The sequence below is a fragment of the Salmo trutta genome, chromosome 5, assembly GCF_901001165.1.
Source record: "Salmo trutta chromosome 5, fSalTru1.1, whole genome shotgun sequence".
NCBI lineage: Eukaryota > Metazoa > Chordata > Actinopteri > Salmoniformes > Salmonidae > Salmo > Salmo trutta.
Genome location: NC_042961.1, coordinates 5630260 through 5648826, shown reverse-complemented (window position 1 = coordinate 5648826; position 18567 = coordinate 5630260). Strand labels below are relative to the sequence as shown.

The window sequence follows — 18567 nt, the reverse complement described above, 5'->3', positions numbered from 1 at the left end:
AGGTAGTTCCATATGTGTTGAGTCCTGCTGTGGTTTTGGAATGAATCGGGTCAGGGAGGGATAGGGCATTCGGGAAAGCCTTTCTGGGGTTTAGTCAGAATCTTTCCCAAAGCCAGAGCAGCTGTAGTGGTAACCGATGTATTGGCATGCAGGGGGAAATTCAGACATTGTGGTTAAACATTCACTTCATTGACATATCTGGTTGAAAACATACAGTATGCTATAATATAATCTGGGATATCTGACATGCACAAACCTGGAGAGACAACTGGCACTGCCTCAGGCGAAATTGTTTCAGATTCACACACTGACGCACGCACCCACGTAGTATTTCATATAATTATAGTAACTTGAAGTATGCGTTGATAATCAGTTCCACCGGTACTTCTAAATAAGGATCAGGAAGGGCTTCCTACAGTTACCCACAGTCTGCCAACTATCTTTATCAGGGAATTCAACGTCAACATATTTTTCACACTACACAATAATTGTCCATCAGGGATTCTATTGAATTGGATGGACATTGGTGGTATTTTTGTAAAAACTAAGAAAATCAAGTCCCAATAGAAATAAAAGGGTAATCATTAGGTAATTACTTTGTAATTACATCTAACCATGTCAATACCAAATGAATAACAGACCCCTCCCCTTCTCATTAGGTAATTACTTTGTAATTACATCTAACCATGTCAATACCAAATGAATAACAGACCCCTCCCCTTCTCATTAGGTAATTACTTTGTAATTACATCTAACCATGTCAATACCAAATGAATAACAGACCCCTCCCCTTCTCATTAGGTAATTACTTTGTAATTACGTCTAACCATGTCAATACCAAGTGAATAACAGACCCCTCCCCTTCTCATTAGGTAATTACTTTGTAATTACATCTAACCATGTCAATACCAAATGAATAACAGACCCCTCCCCTTCTCATTAGGTAATTACTTTGTAATTACATCTAACCATGTCAATACCAAATGAATAACAGACCCCTCCCCTTCTCATTAGGTAATTACTTTGTAATTACATCTAACCATGTCAATACCAAGTGAATAACAGACTTCCCCTCCTCTCTCCCCTCCCCTCTCCCCTCCCCTTCCTCCACCACCGGTTAAACACAGCACATAATTCATGATGGAGTCTGGGTGATGTATTATTTTCATGTACAGAGGAAACGCAATATCCTGTTCAAGCACTGGGCTTAATACCACAAGGAGTCAGGGTGGCCCCTCGACTTGTACAGGGCTCTGAGTGCCCCTCAAACTATAGACCTGAGGGGCTCGCTGAGACTATGATATATGAGCTGTCTGTCTGTCTGTCTGTCTGTCTGTCTGTCTGTCTGTCTGTCTGTCTGTCTGACTGTTAAGGCTGGAGAAAAAGCCTGGTGTAATGAGATGTCTGTAGTAAAAGCATATGGGAGGGAATGGTTCTCATTGTAGCTATCTATCTATAAAGGGCAGTGGTTACTGGTTACCAAACCTTCTTTAGAGCCAGTGAGCGAGTGTATGTTTTTCCTGTGCCCTGTGGCATTGCATGTCAATTCCATGTACCACAACTAGAGACCTATGGCACCCTTTTGCTAAAATGTTCTTATTGGCATCAAGTTATTTGGCTGTTCGAAGAAGTAACCCAGAGCAACACAGTCTAGTGAGAGAGGAAAGAGGTGCCCTCATTTAAAAGACCTAGCCCTCAACAAAAGTTGCATTCAAACCTGGCTCTATGAGCTATCCCGTGTGCTTTTCTGACGTAGGAAGCATTTATAAGAGAAACCTTGAACAGGAACCTTGGAGCTGGTCTGATTCCAAACCCTAACCTGCTACTACTGATGTATACTGAACAAACAATATCTGTCTTGTGTTTTCTGTGAGCAAGGGCATTTGCACATATTTTTTCTTGCATAAAGTCTTACATTCATGATATAATTATGGAGTCTGCAGAATGAAATGGCTAGGCCTGTCTAATTTCTACATACCAACTAAGAACTGTTGGATATTATTGACTTCAGAAAAGCCCCTTGGTTGGCCCATGTGTATTTCAATGTCATCCAGAATATCATTTTGATTCCAGCCCTATTTAAATAGACATAGTCTACATGTGTTATTATGTAATATGTGTTAAATAATTAAATGGTTTATTTATTATATACAACATGGCAAGTTTAATTGGGTTTGAGTGCTGTTGGCATATAAGAATAGCCACGCATTATACGCACATTATTATGCTTGAATGGCAATGTGACCGTATTAGGCCTATAGGTAACAGTTGAGATTCACACCTGTCTGTCAGGTTCCAGTTGAATAGCTATTCAATAGGGATAGTGATATAGTCGATCCTTGGGACGTCCTTGCCCCTAAACCCTACCCTAACCCTTACTTTAACCATTTTAACTTCAATGAGGTAGGGACGTCCCAACTCCCAAGGATCCTGGATAGCAAGGGCCTATGCAACCTGAGAGTCATTTTATTGGCCCTGTCCATTGGCGATTTTAGCATGTACATCTTGGTGGAACAAAAGAAAAAGTGGGATGCATGCCACAACACTAAACAATACATTAATTGCACTATAACGGTGACAAACTGTGCCAACAAACTGTTAGGGCCAACATAAAGCTGTCCCAACAGCAGTCCCAACACCTTACCACTGCTACACCTGGCTATCAGCGGAGCCTTGTCTGGCAGAGAAACAGTTCATTCAGCCTCAGTTACTGCCTTTTAAAAAAAACATAGCTGATATGGCTGACTTGCTTAAACAAATGTGGTTTCTACTGACAATTGACATGTACAAACTATGGCATAAGGGGACGACAAGCAGATAATAATCCGTAAATTCGATTAAGACATTAATGACCGAGCTAGGACGGACGTAGTCAATATAACTATTTGTTCAGCACTTTTGAAATGTACAGCGACAGAATTCAGAACATGGGCCGTTCTTACAGTGTTCTCCCTGTACATCAAGTCAGATCTTTAGGATAAATAAAGGGGGCATATAAGCAGACAATGAAAGTTCTTACAATATTCGATGATTACATTTCTCTAGGCTTCATGTGCACCACCAAGTCAGAGCAGTAGGTGAAATGAAGAGGGGTAATAGACAATATTATTAGGGTGATGCACATGGGCTACTAACAGCTTACTACACAACATACACTTAGTATTACTTTCTTAGCTACAGTATACATATCTCCCTGGCATATTACATAATTTTTGGACTCACCTTGTTGTGCTCACTTGAACAGGAAGGTGGTGCGGTGGTACTTCGTGGGCACATTTTGTCATCAAAGTCTGGCATTCTTTGGATTTATGGTGCTTTCAAAACAACTGGGAACTCAGTAAAAAAACAAGGTTGAATCATGATGACGTCATTGATCTTCAGGTCGTAGCTCTAGAAAGAGGCCGGATTTACAATTCCGAGTTGGATGACCGTTCAAAACGTCCCAGTTGTCTTGAACTCACTGAAGTCAGATTTTGCAGTTCCGAGTTAAGATGTTTTGAGCGCGGCACAAATCCTGCTTCATTGACAGCATGGCCAATGTTGAATGTTTATCATTTTAAACTTGGAAAGGAGCCCCTTAATCCCAGAGTTGGGACCACACAGCCACTCCACTGAATAGCAGGCCAGTGATTGCTGTGCAATGCTTGCAGTTAGCCACTGTCACTGATTCCTTCCAAACCACTCATTGTTGAATTTGCGATTTCCAACTTGTTGTGCAATGTTTATGTCCAATGGCCGATGAGCACCGATATGTTTTATCTATAATTTATATTCATATGACAAGGATTAAAAAGGATTTGCCAGTATATTGTCCACTTGATTCATGATGATGACTGCTAGCTAAGATTTTGAAAGTATGATGTCCAATCAAAGCTACTGTAGATATGTGTTTTGAAGTCATTTTATCTGTGGACAGTGACCTTGAGCCTTCTTGGATGGGCACTTCTAATGTAACTCTATAGCAGCAACCAAGGGTCTAGAATTTTCTACCTCTACCCTTAGACTTGGCGGTGACGTAGTGTCCCCATGAGTGACAGAACACTGAGCCAATCACAGCGCAACGCTCCGTTTTTTTTTGCTGGCTTGCCCCACCGCCACAGAAAGCACTGAGCTAAGCTGAAACACCTGCATTTTGGAGCTGCCTTTCTCAAGAAAACAAAAAAGAGACAATGTTTGTATGCGGCTTTATTAACTCAGTGCTATATATTTTTTTAACATTGTTAGCAAACTGATATGCGACACCTATTAATGCCAAAATATTAATGCCTTGAATGACGGGTCGCCACTGGCCCTGTCACAACTAGCTGATTATCAGCATCCCTCCGCCTCCTCTGCCAGTGTCACCACTGGTTACCTTGGAAGCAGGAGAAACTACCCCAGTCTGCGCTCCGCTAAATTACAGGCACAGCTCACAGCCAGTGTCGGAATGTTTTAGAGATTCTAGCGTTCCAATGAGAGTATGGGGGAATAGCATCACTTTACGAGTTGGAAGAAGAGCTTCAATCTTTGATAGTGTCTGTAGCATGATATTTCTCACCTGGAATCGCGCAAATCCGACATAACGAAAATGTCACAACAACGGGTCGTCCAACTGTCGACCGCCTCGCTCGCGCTGGTCTTCGGCAAGGACGAGGAGAGCTCGAGAGCCACGGGTGGAGAGAAATACAAGGCTGCACGCGGGCAGGAGATTTTTGCCGATTTTAAAGCGCAAAATCTGCGTAGTTTTTGGAATAAAAGACTTGTGAAAGCTATAGCTGAAGTTTACTTTCAAGGATGGATGGAGAATTTGGTGTTGTTCGTCCATGGGAATGCCAACAACCTAGAGGTGCTGAGGGAAGCTTGGATGCGCCGAGCGCTGAGGTCACCCAAAGGGTTTGTCATCAAAGCAGTCGGTATGTACACGAATTATTATTCTAACGTCACCATTTATAGTTGTTTTAATGTGTTTATTTTTATTGACATGTCTGAGGAAACATGCTACCCGTGCAACAATAAAAAATGGAATGCCCATTGCCATCTTGGCGCACAATAAATTAGGATTTTATTTCATGAGAAATGATCAAACCCCATAATGGGTTTAAGTATTGTTAAGTATGGACTTGAGTCCCCATTCACCAGAATTTCTAGGGACTCTTTGGGAAATGCTTTGTTTACACAGCACTTAGCAGCCTCGAGAGAGAAAATGTGGAAGATAATGAAAATAAAAGCCTGAGAAAATGTCCATGACATGTGATCTGATCCTGTCTTCGGGTCAGCCTTTTTTTGTTGCGATGTTCCTGAAGAATTGATACTTTTTTTTAAAGCTTATTGCATTGGACACTTGAAGAGCAACATTGAGATTGAGCATGTATTGCTCATAGTCCCTGTAGAAAAGATAGCCTAAGGTTATTTTATTATATTCTATATTATATGATGCAGTTAGGCTATTGGTCCTCAATACTGTATTTAGAGGTATATTACTCAGTAGGTCTATTAACATGATAAGAAATAGACCTGGCCTACCATACCATTTTGTTGTTGTGATATAACATTATCCAACAAAAAGAGAATGTTGTCTTCAGTGCTAGAGGATGTTCAAGTCTAGGCCTACTATACCCTGCCTGTTTCATTCATGTGGTGATTTGTGTAGAAGTCAAAGCTTTGAAATGCAGGCCTTGGTAAACTATCTATTGGTTCTGTCACAAAGCTTCAGAGGCGATGTGCAATAAACATCAGCTTGCTCAAACATTTGCCTGGTGGTCTTACACATATTTTTGACTGACCAGTCAGTGTTGTCTTTCATGTTGACATGTTCTGTCTGTTTGGCAAAGCCTGTTTACAAACCTCTGTACAACCACAATTAGACCTCTCTCTCTTCTTCTTCTGCTCAATTCAAAGGGGCTTTATTGACATGGGAAACACATGTTTACATTGCCAAAGCAAGGGAAATAGATAATAAACAAAAGTGAAATAAACATTCAGAAATTAACAGTAAACATTACTCACAAAAGTTTCAAAAGAATAGAGACATTTCAAATGTCATGTTATGGCTATATACAGTGTTGTAATAATAAGTACAAAAGAGAAAATACATAAATATGGGTTGTATTTACAATGGTGTTTGTGCTTCACTGGTTGCCCTTTTCTTGTGGCAACAGGTCACAAATCTTGCTGCTGTGATGGCACACTGTGGTATTTCACCTAATAGATATGGGAGTTTATCAAAATTGGACTTGTTTTCGAATTCTTCGTGAGACTGTGTGATCTGAGGGAAATATGTGTCTCTAATATGGTCATACGTTTCGCAGGAGGTCAGGAAGTGCAGCTCAGTCTCCACCTCATTTTGTGGACAGTGTGCACATTGGTGTAAAAACTAACTAGGTAGGCAAATTAAATGAACAACAGGTGTTGAAATCTAATTTTGTACTTATTTGCAATTTGTCAATATTCAAAAAGCCCTTATATACGTTTCAGAAAGCTATCATTTGATCCTTTTTAGGCAGCTATATTGTGCATGGTGTTGAACATCCATACCGTATCTATGACAACATGATCTCATGGCTTGTACAATGTGAGAAGACTGGTTCGAGTAGGTGTAAATGACAGCTCTGTGTGGATTTTACACCTAATTATGGTAAGCTCAGAAGATACTAGAGAGAGAGAGAGAGAGAGAGAGAGAGAGAGAGAGAGAGAAAACATATGTTTCCCATGCCAATAAAGCCCTTGAATTGAATTGAGAGATTTGAAACAAGGTTTATGCAGCATGCAGGTCCAAAATACACACCCACACACAAAATTATAGTCACTTTCAATACAGAATGCTTTGTTGGCCTTGGACACATGGTCAGGTGGCAGGTCACAGGTCAGCAGTGTGTGTGTGCTTCAGAGCTGTTCCCCATTTCAGTCTGTATGTCAAGGTGCACTGTGTGGAGAGAGGTAGAGGACAGGAATTAGGAAAAGGGAGAGAAAACCACACAAGGGGAGATGGAGGGAGAAGTAGAGAGGGAAGAAGGGAGGGGAAGGGAAGGAGGGAGAAGTGGAGAGGGGAGGGAAAGGTGAGAAGGAAGGATGGAAGGAGAGGGAAGGGAAGAGGGAAGGGTAGGGAGGAGTGAAGGAGAGGTGGAGAGGAAAGGACGGAGGTGGAGAGAGGTGGAGGTGAGAGGAAAGGACGGAGGTGGAGAGAGGTGGAGGTGAGAGGAAAGGACGGAGGTGGAGAGAGGTGGAGGTGAGAGGAAAGGACGGAGGTGGAGAGAGGTGGAGGTGAGAGGAAAGGACGGAGGTGGAGAGAGGTGGAGGTGAGAGGAAAGGACGGAGGTCGTGGGGAGGGAGGGGGGAGGTGGAGAGGGAAGGACGGAGGTGGAGAGAGGTGAAGGTGAGAGGGAAGGACGGAGGTCGTGGGGAGGGAGGGGGGAGGTGGAGAGGGAAGGAGGGAGAGGTAGAAATTGATAAGCCGAACTGTCAGAGAGAGAGAGAACCCAAACAGGGAGCACAAACACCATCTCTTTATTATTTCCCTTTCATACTTCAACTACTTTCACCCTGTTACATCACTGTTACATAGACAATAATATAACATTTGAAATGTCTTTTAAAACTTTTATGAGTGTAATGTTTACTGTTAATTTACTGTTCATTTTCCTTTTGTTTATTGTTAATTTCAGTTGCTTTGGTAATGTAAACATATGTTTCCCAGGCCAATAAAGCCCTTTGAATTGAGAGATAGAGACTATGAGCACAGTCATTTATAAGACTGCGTTAGTTTCCTCATTCTGTCTGTCTGATTATCACGGTGTCAGTGCTAATGGAGGGAGAAGACTGATGGTTCATGGGGCCGACACTCTTTGGATGAGGGGAGAGAGGAGGAGAGGAAGAGAGTGAGGGGAGAGGAGAGGAGATAAGGGGCTTGGGGTGGCTGGTTGCAGTGGAGCGGAATTGAGGAGGTGGGGGGTTTAGAGGGGATGAGGTGAGGGAGACACTGGGTGAAGGAATGATGAGGAGACGGGGTGGATTGTGAGACTAGGAGGATGAACAGGCTCTGTTGTTATGCCTTTCTGGGAATGGCCCCCCCTGGTACTGGAGTTGACCTCTCACACTGGAATCTCTCTCTCTCCCACCCAATTCAATTTATGGGGCTTTATTGGCATGTGAAACATATGTTTACATTGCCAAAGCAAGTGAAATAGATAATTAACAAAAGTGAAATAAACAATAAAAAATGAACAGTAAACATTACACTCACAAAAGTTCCAAAAGAAGAAAGACATTTCAAATGTCATATCTCTTTCTCTGTCTGTCTGTTTGTCTCTACCCCTCTCCCTTTCTCTCCCTCTCGCTCTCTCGCTCTCTTTCTGCCTCTCTGTCTCTCCCTCTGTCTCTCTCTCTTTCATAGTTTCAGGCTAGAGGCGTATGAAATCATGAGGAGGTTTTCCTTTCCAAGGGGTACAAAATCTGTAAAAGGTTTTAATAGAGTTGAAGAAAGATTGTTAAAACATTTGAAATTGGATGAGGATGAGATATAGGCTAGTCTGCAGTGTTTGATGCGTTAAAGAACAACATTAGTCTAGATCATTCTGGTGAATGATTGATGTAATGGACATCTATATTCATCAGAACAGAACTTTCTGAGAGTGCTGAAGAGTGGCTAGAACTGGTGTTAGCTAGACCTCAGGGATTCTAAACTGTATTAAAGTTAATATATGAAGTTGTATGGAAGAAGGTATTTTGAGAGAATGGTGACAGTACACCATATAAATAGAATATGGTGTAACTATACTGTTAATCAGAGTCTTATGTCTTAATAGCCTTGTCATGGAAGGACGGGCGATTTTAGCATGTACATCTTGGTGGGGCAGAAAAATATATGGGATGCATGCCAGCAAAGCCATTCCACAACGCAACACTAAACAATACATTAATTGCACTATAACGGTGACAAACTGTGCCAACAAATTGTTAGGGCCAACATAAAGCTGTCCCAACAGCAGAGTCCCAACATCTTATCACTGCCACACCTGGCTATCAGCGGAGCCTTGTCTGGCAGAGAAACAGTTCATTCAGACTCATTTACTGCCTTTTAAAAAACATAGCTGATATGGCTGACTTGCTTAAACAAATGTGGTTTCTACTGACAATTGACATGTACAAACTATGGCATAAGGGGACGACAAGCAGATAAGAGGCAATCCGTAATTTCGATTAAGACATTAATGAGCGAGCTAGGACGGACGTAGTCAATATAACTATTTGTTAAGTACTTTTGAAGTGTACAGTGACAGAATTCAGAACATGGGCCATTCTTACAATGTTCTCCCTCTACACCAATTCAGAACTTTAGGATAAATAAAGGGGGCATATAAGCAGACAATGAAAGCTCTTACAATATTCGATGATTACATTTCTCAAAAACAGGTTATAGGCCACATGTGCCCCACCAAGTCAGAACAGTAGATGAAATTAAGAGGTGAAAATAGACCAAATTATTAGGGTGAGGCACATGTGATACAAACAGCTTACTACACAACATACCCTTAGTATTACTTTCTTAGCTACAGTATACATATCTCCCTAGCATATTACATAATTTATATAGCAGCATACAATACATTTTGCACTCACCTTGTTGTACTGTGTTCACTTGAACAGGAAGGGGGCAAGGCGGTCATTCTTGAGCAAATTGTGTCATCAAATTTTGTCATCAAAGTCTGGCATTCTCTGGATTTGGGCACTCTGAAAAAAACAAGGCTGAATCATGATGACATCAGTGATCTTCAGGCCGTAGTTCTAGAAAGAGGCCAGAGTTCCGGATTTACAATTCCGAGTTGGATGGAAGTTCAAAACGTATTTTCTCAGTCCTAGCTCGTTTTCCCCGAGTTCCCAGTTGTCTTGAACTCACTAAAGTCAGGTTTTTCAGTTCCGAGTTAACAGATGTTTTGAATGCAGCACAAGTCATGCTTCATTGACAGCATGGCCAATGTTGAATGTTTATAATTATTAACTAGGAAAGGATTCCCTTAATCTTGGACTTGCAACCATACAGACAGTCCACTGAATAGCAGGCTAATGATTGCTTTTCAATGCTTGCAGTTAGCCACTGATTCCTTCCAAACCACTCATTGTTGAATTTACTATTTCAAAGTTGTTGTGTAATGTTTGTCCAATGGCCGATGAGCACCGATACGTTTTATCTATCTTCCAATTTCTCTTCATTATTTCTCTTCATATGACAAGGATTAAAAAGGATTTGCCAGTAGATTGTCGGCTTGCCCCACCGCCACAGAAAGCACTGAGCTAGGCTGAAACACCTGCATTTTGGAGCTGCCTTACTCAATAAAACAAAAAAGAGACCATGTTTGTATGCGGCTTTATTAACTCAATTATATATTTGTTTTACATTGTTTGCAAACTGATATGTGACACATATTATTAATGCCAAAATAACATGCAAAACAGGAAATCCTCCCACCCAAAAAATGTGGGGCTCAAAACAGGTGGGGCTTTGTCTGAATGATGGGTCACCACTGTGGAAATATATAGTTATTGTTCCACTCTTCTCCACAGGTGAAATAGGAGGCTTCCCTCAACCATCAAAATGTCTGTTAGCTGCCTTTGCATAATTGAGAAGGTTAACATTCATCCTAAATGGCACTCTATTCCCTATAGTGTGGTACTTTTGTTCAGGGCTCATAGGTCTCTTGTCAAAAGTAGTGCACTATGTAGGGAATAGGGTGCCATTTGGGATGCACACTCGCTCTGGATATAGTTCCTGGTATGAGGCTAAGCCAGGCGGAGGGATACGCAGGGTAAAACATTTATGCTGAGCCGCCCTGTGGTGTAATGAGGTATCCTGTGCCCTCCTACACAATTGAACCCTCCTCGTCCACGATCATGGGCAACAAGAGACTGGATGTTGTCACTGTCAGTGATGTGGTATTGACTTTAAATGTGGAGCTTTCAATTGAAGCATTTGTTTTAATGAATCTCTTCTCAACAAATTAGAAATTATACCTTCTTAAAATAGAAATAGATCAAGAAAAAAGTAATTGGAGAAATATTGTGTTAGACCTATATCTTGATATGGTGAGAGGGTATTCGTGCAACACAGCTGTATGCATTGCTTCCAGCTCATTTCTCAAATGCTTCCCTCTTGAACCCTGATCTCAACACAGACAACGTGTTTTCCTCCTTCACATCTTGGAGATGAAAGTGTTTGTATACTTTAAGACATAGGGAGTCTGATTTCATTGGGTTGTTTGGTCTGAGACTCAGAGCTCTCCCAGATGTTAGCTTATTAGCCATGACATCCCCTCGCTGGGACTTACTGGGGTTAAACGGTCCACCCTGTTGTTCTGGTGTGTGTGTGTGTGAGAGAGAGAGAAAGTGTGTGTGCGGTGGGGTGTTAAACGGCCAGCTTGTCATGATCAACTGGCTAAGGTCAAAGGTTGTGACCTCTGGGCTAACTAGCCCCCGCGGGATCACCGGGCTTCACAGGGGTCGTTGTTAAGGCAACCGGCTCACATAATCTCAGCGTCTCCAGGTGTTCCATCCTTACACTTCTGTGTGTGTGTGTGTGTGTGTGCTTTATTTCTAGGTGTTCCTTATATACTGAAGAAGTGCTGTGTGTCTCTGCACAAGCTTTGTTTCTAGGGTTTCCTCATATACCGAGGAAGCGCTCTGTGTCTCTGCACAAGCTTTGTTTCTAGGGTTTCCTCATATACCGAGGAAGCGCTCTGTGTCTCTGCACAAGCTTTGTTTCTAGGGTTTCCTCATATACCGAGGAAGCGCTCTGTGTCTCTGCACAAGCTTTGTTTCTAGGGTTTCCTCATATACCGAGGAAGCGCTCTGTGTCTCTGCACAAGCTTTGTTTCTAGGGTTTCCTCATATACCGAGGAAGCGCTCTGTGTCTCTGCACAAGCTTTGTTTCTAGGGTTTCCTCATATACCGAGGAAGCGCTCTGTGTCTCTGCACAAGCTTTGTTTCTAGGGTTTCCTCATATACCGAGGAAGCGCTCTGTGTCTCTGCACAAGCTTTGTTTCTAGGGTTTCCTCATATACCGAGGAAGCGCTCTGTGTCTCTGCACAAGCTTTGTTTCTAGGGTTTCCTCATATACCGAGGAAGCGCTCTGTGTCTCTGCACAAGCTTTGTTTCTAGGGTTTCCTCATATACCGAGGAAGCGCTCTGTGTCTCTGCACAAGCTTTGTTTCTAGGGTTTCCTCATATACCGAGGAAGCGCTCTGTGTCTCTGCACAAGCTTTGTTTCTAGGGTTTCCTCATATACCGAGGAAGCGCTCTGTGTCTCTGCACAAGCTTTGTTTCTAGGGTTTCCTCATATACCGAGGAAGCGCTCTGTGTCTCTGCACAAGCTTTGTTTCTAGGGGGTTTTTCGCACACAGAGGAGGCCCATTTCAGCCACCATAAATGCCTGTAGCAGAGCACTCTCTCTCTCAGTACAGTGCAGAGGGAGTGTTCCTGACTGGAGATGAGGGTTGATGAGCTCCAAACTACATGTTATTTCAAGTGGCCGGGGCTGTGCATTCAACACAGCATGCAACACAAGGCCAGTCGGGCTTAGCTTGGCTTGGCTTCTCTAACGTTCAAGCACCCTGAGGACGATTTTTAACGTTAAAATGTGAATGAAGTAGCACATACCATTTTCCTCCAGGAGTTGTCAGAACTAACCTAGCTATTCCCTGTTGTTCCATACAGATTCAGCCAGAATGGCTGGGTCAGTGGAGTTCTGACAATGAATATAGGCCTTGTTATGAAGCTTCATCTTTCATGCAACCAGTCCAGTGTGACCGTATATGGATGCTGTTTGACATTTGAACCCAGAGGCACCCTGAGGTTTGTATGGCTGGATCTATGTCTCTCATGGAGTCAACCTGGATCTGATTCCCACCAATAACACCAGAGGAATGTTTTTTAGAGGTAACCAAGCACACTGTCTGTCTGTCTGTCTGTCTATCTGTTTCAAATCAAATCAAATTTTATTGGTCACATACACATGGTTAGCAGATGTTATTGCGAGTGTAGCAAAATGCTTATGCTTCTAGATCCGACAGTGCAGCAGTATCTAACAGGTAGTATCTAACAATTTCACAACAAAACCTAATATCTAACAAATTCCACAACAAAACCTAATACACACAATCTAGTAAAGGAATGGGATAAGAATATATACAGTTGAAATCGGAAGTTTACATACACCTTAGCCAAATACATTTAAATTCAGTTTTTCTACATTTCTGATATTTAATCTGTCTTAGGTCAGTTAGGATCACCATCTTATTTTAAAAATGTGAAATGTCAGAATAATAGTAGAGAGAATGATTTATTTCAGCTATTATTTCTTTCATCACATTCCCAGTGGGTCAGAAGTTTACATACACTCAATTAGTATTTGGTAGCATTGCCTTTAAATTGTTTAACTTGGGTCAAACATTTTGGGTAGCCTTCCACAAGCTTCCCACAATAAGTTGGGTGAATTTTGGCCCATTACTCCTGACCTCCTTGTTCACACATGCTTTTTCAGTTCTGCCCACAGATTTTCAATGGGATTGAGGTCGGGGCTTTGTGATGGCCACTCCAATACCTTGACTTTGTTGTCCTGAAGCCATTTTGCCACAACTTTGGAAGTATGCTTCGGGTCATTGTCCATTTGGAAGACCCATTTGCGTCCAAGCTTTAACTTCCTGACTGATGTCTTGAGATGTTGCTTCAATATATCCACATAATTTTCTTTCCTCATGATGCCATCTATTTTGTGAAGTGCACCAGTTCCTCCTGCAGCAAAGCACCCCCACAACATGATGCTGCCACCCCCAGTGCTTCACAGTGTTCTTCAGCTTGCAAGTCTCCCCTTTTTTCCTCCACACATAACGATGGTCATTATGGCCAAACAGTTCTATTTTTGTTTCAACAGACCAGAGGACATTTCTCAAAAAAGTATGATCTTTGTCCCCATGTGCAGTTGCAAACCGTAGTCTAGCTTTTTTATGGCGGTTTTGGAGCAGTGGCTTCTTCCTTACTGAGCAGCCTTTCAGGTTATGTTGATATAGGACTCGTTTTACTGTGAATATAGATACTTTTGTACCTGTTTCCTTCACAAGGTCCTTTGTTGTTGTTCTTGGATTGAATTGCACTTTTCGCACCAAAGTACGTTCATCTCTAGAGGACAGAACGCGTCTCCTTCCTGAGCGGTATGACGGCTGCGTGGTCCCATGGTGTTTGTACTTGCATACTATTGTTTGTACAGATGAACGTGGTACCTTCAGGCGTTTGGAAATTGCTCTCAAGTATGAACCGGACTTGTGGAGGTCTACAGTTTTTTTTCTGAGGTCTTGGCTAATTTCTTTAGATTTTCCTGTGATGTCAAGCAAAGAGGCACTGAGTTTGAAGGTAGGCCTTGAAATACATCCACAGGTACACCTCCAATTGACTGAAATGATGTCAATTAGCCTATCAGAAGCTTCTAAAGCCATGACAGAATTTTCAGAAATTCTCCAAGCTGTTTAAAGGCACAGTCAACTTAGTGAATGTAAACTTCTGACCCACTGGAATTGTGTTACAGTGAATTATAAGTGAAATAACATGTCTGTAAACAATTGTTGGAAAAATTACTGTCATGCACAAAGTAGATGTCCTAACTGACTTGCCAAAACTATAGTTTGTTAACAAGAAATTTGTGGAGTGGTTGAAAAACGAGTTTTAATGACTCCAACCTAAGTGTATGTCAACTTCCGACTTCAACTGTAAGTATAAAATATATGGATGAGCAGTGACAGAGCGGCTAAGATGCAATAGATAGTAAAGAATAGATAGTGAAGGATACAGTATACATTATATACATATGAGATGAGTAATGTGAGTTATGTAAACATTCTTAAAGTGGCATTATTAAAGTGACTAGTGTTCCATTTGTTAAAGTGGCCAATGATATCAAGTCTGTAGGTAGGCAGCCGCCTCTCTGTGCTGGTGGTGGCTGTTTAACAATCTGATAGCCTTGAGATAGAAGCTGTTTTTCAATCTCTCTGTCCCAGCTTTGATGCACCTGTACTGACCTTGCCTTCTGGATGATAGCGGTGTGAACAGGCAGTGGCTTGGTTTGTTGTTGTCCTTGATGATCTTTTTTGCCTTCCTGTGACATCATGTGTTGTAGGTGTCCTGGAGGGCTGGTAGTTTGCCCCCGGTGATGCGCTGTGCAGACTGCACCACCCTCTGGAAAGCCTTGCGGTTGTGGGCGGTGCAGTTGCAGCTGCCGTACCAGGCGGTGATACAGCCCGACAGGATGCTCTCAATTGCGCACCTGTAAAAGTTAGTGAGGGTTTTAGGTGACAAGCCACATTTTTTCAGCCTCCTGAAGTTGAAGAGGCGCTGTTGCGCCTTTTTCACTACACTGTCTGTGTGTGTGGACCATTTCAGTTTGTCCGTGATATGTACACAGAGGAACTTAAAACTTTCCACCTTCTTCACTGCTGTCCTGTCGATGTGGATAGGGGGGTGCTCCCTTTGCAGTTTCCTGAAGTCCATGTTTTGCTGACATTGAGTGAGAGGTTATTTTCCTGACACCACACTCCGAGGGCCCTCACCTCCTCCCTGTAGGCTGTCTCGTCGTTGTTGGTAATCAAGCCTACCACAGTAGTGTCGTCTGCAAACTTGATGATTGAGCCCCTTGTGGAGCCCCAGTGTTGAGGATCAGCGGAGTGGAGATGTTGCTTCCTACCTTCACCACCTGTGGGTGGCCCGTCAGAAAGTCCAGGACCCAGTTGCACTGGGCGGGGTCGAGACCCGGGGTCTCAAGCTTATTGATGAGTTTGGAGGGTACTATGGTGTTAAATGCTGAGCTGTAGTCGATGAACAGCATTCTTACATAGGTATTCCTCTTGTCCAGATGGGATAGGGCAGTGTGCAGTGTGATGGCGATTGCCTCGTCTGTGGACCTATTGGGGCAGTAAGCAAATTGAAGTGGGTCTAGGGTGACAGGTAGGGTGGAGGTGATATGATCCTTGACTAGTCTCTCAAAGCACTTCATGATGACAGAAGTGAGTGCTACGGGGCGATAGTCATTTAGCTCAGTTACCTTAGCTTTCTTGGGAACAGGAACAATGGTGGCCATCTTGAAGCATGTGGGGACAGCAGACTGGGATAGGGATTGATTGAATATGTCTGTAAACATGTCAGTCTGTCTCTCTCTCTCTCTCTCTCTCTCTCTCTCTCTCTCTCTCTCTATCTGACTTGGAGAAAGGAAACAGGGTGTGTGCGTGACAGTGTGTGTGGTGTCTTGATAGCTATTTCCTCAGTTGCTTATTATTAGTCCAGAGAGGAGGAGACAACCTCGCCCTCCATTCTCTAACATGACCCCTCGCTGTGAGACTCTCTAGCTGTGTGTGCATGCTTCTGTCTTTGTCCCTGATCGTTTGTTAGCTATATCCTCTTCCCATTCAACAGGAAACTCTCCCTAGGTGGGAATCACACAGACTGGCCCATTTATTGACCTGTAGAGTTTACCCACAACACTGGATCACAGCCAACCCTAACACATCAACCTTGCACCCCTCAGCTTATTCACACTGGCGGGTGTGTGCATGTGTGCATAAGAGTGTGTGTGCGTGTGCATACCTGTGTTAATGCATGTGTGTGTCGACTGCTTTTATTCGATTTTAACATTATTCTCTCACTGCTGGTCAGAGATAGAGGACAGGTACTGCTATCAACCGATATTCTGCTTATTTTTCATTTTTTAAACAACTAATTGACCAACGTCGGTTCAATTATTTGAATTCCATTTTGTTATTTTCTGTGAGCTCAATGTGCAGTTTCTCTAGAGATAAATCAGATCAAGCCCAAACTATGCGGTGTAGTAGGGAGTTGTTTCTAACAGGCAGATATTCTACATAGTTTAGTGTCAAACGGTAATTAACTACAATGACCATAATCCATTGCGTGCCTACTTGTCCGGTCTGTGTGTTTCTATTACGCCTGCTATGTTGGGTTAGTGTGGGACAGAAGAGACAGAAAATAGATGTAGAGGGCAGTTGCTTCGCGAGGTATCTCTACCTGAAAATATATGATCTAAGTGATTAGAGGTTGGTATTCAGCAGTTATAAATGTATGTCTTATTTACTTTGAAGAACTACTAAAATATAGATTTTGTCAGGCAGCAGCTCTATAGAGATGTGATGATGACTTGGAATGAAATAATAATAATAAAGTCAAAAAACTAATTAAATGTACACAACAAATGAAATATTTTATTAAGTAAAGTAATGTGAATAAATGATGGTTAATAAGTAGGGATGCACAATATACCGGTAAGCATATCGGAATCGGACCAATATTAGCTAAAAATGCCGGCATCGGCCTGATGTCTAGTTTAACCACAATGTACAAAACCGATGTCAAAGCTGACGTGCATACCTATATAACGAAGGTAGATGACGTAATGACGTCACAAATAATATTGTGCTACACGTGCAACACAGCATTCCTAACCTAGCCCACAATGTCTGCTGTGTGAATCTATTTGGAAGTTTCAAAGGAAGATAACAAAATGGCCAAATGCAATGTTTGTGTTGCTATTATTTCCCGAGGAGGGGAGAAAGTGAAATCTTTCAATACCACAAACCTAATTACTCATTTGAAAGTGCATCCCCCCCAGACGTTCAGCGACTACTTAGAACAAAAGCAGAAAAAAACTAGGCGCACACTTCCAACAACTTAACAAGATCAAGTCGAGCAGTCATTTGAAAGAGTAAGAAAATTTCAGCGAGACAATCAAAGGCGAAATCCATTAACGCCAAGATAATGGAATTCATTGCCCTTGACAATCAACCGTTCTCTGTCGCGGATGATGTTGGCTTTCGCCGACTGGTCGAGCACCTCGAGCCCCGGTATACACGACCAAGTAGGCACTCTTTTTCAGATGTTGTGCTACCAGAGTTACACAGTATTGTTGAAACGCACATCCATGAGCTACTTGCTATGGGCGTCTCTGCTATTAGCTTCATGACTGACATTTGGACCAGCGATGTCAGCCCAATGAGCATGCTGAGTCTGACAGCACAGTGGGTCGACGAGGATTTTGTACTGAAGAAAGCCATATTGCATGCTCAAGAATGTGCTGGTTCTCATACCGCTGCTGCCATTTCAATGGCATTTGAGAACATGTTTTAACCTCTTACATCTAGACGTTCCCGCTAGCGGAACACCGCTCCAATATCCAATGATTGGGCGTGGCGCGAAATACAAACTCCTCGAAAATCCGAAAACTTCAATTTTTCAAACATATGACTATTTTACAGCTTTTTAAAGACAAGACTCTCCTTTATCTAACCACACTGTCCGATTTCAAAAAGGCTTTACAACGAAAGCAAAACATTAGATTATGTCAGGAGAGTACCCTGACAGAAATAATCACACAGCCATTTTTCAAGCTAGCATATAATGTCACAAAAAACAAAACCACAGCTAAATGCAGCACTAACCATTGATGATCTTCAACGGATGACACTCCTAGGACATTATGTTATACAATACATGCATGTTTTGTTCAATCAAGTTCATATTTATATCAAAAACCAGCTTTTTACATTA

General features: G+C 42.3%; 1 protein-coding gene across 1 annotated transcript in view; it reads left to right on the top strand.

Annotated features, from left to right (window-relative positions):
- Positions 1–4330: 4330 nt before the first annotated feature.
- LOC115193559 (storkhead-box protein 1-like) overlaps positions 4331–18567 on the top strand; it is a 45616-nt gene continuing 31379 nt past the window's right edge. The window contains exon 1 of the mRNA XM_029752292.1: positions 4331–4892. Coding sequence (XP_029608152.1) covers positions 4568–4892 — 325 coding nt within the window. The 5' untranslated portion in view covers positions 4331–4567. The remainder of the gene's footprint in view (positions 4893–18567) is intronic.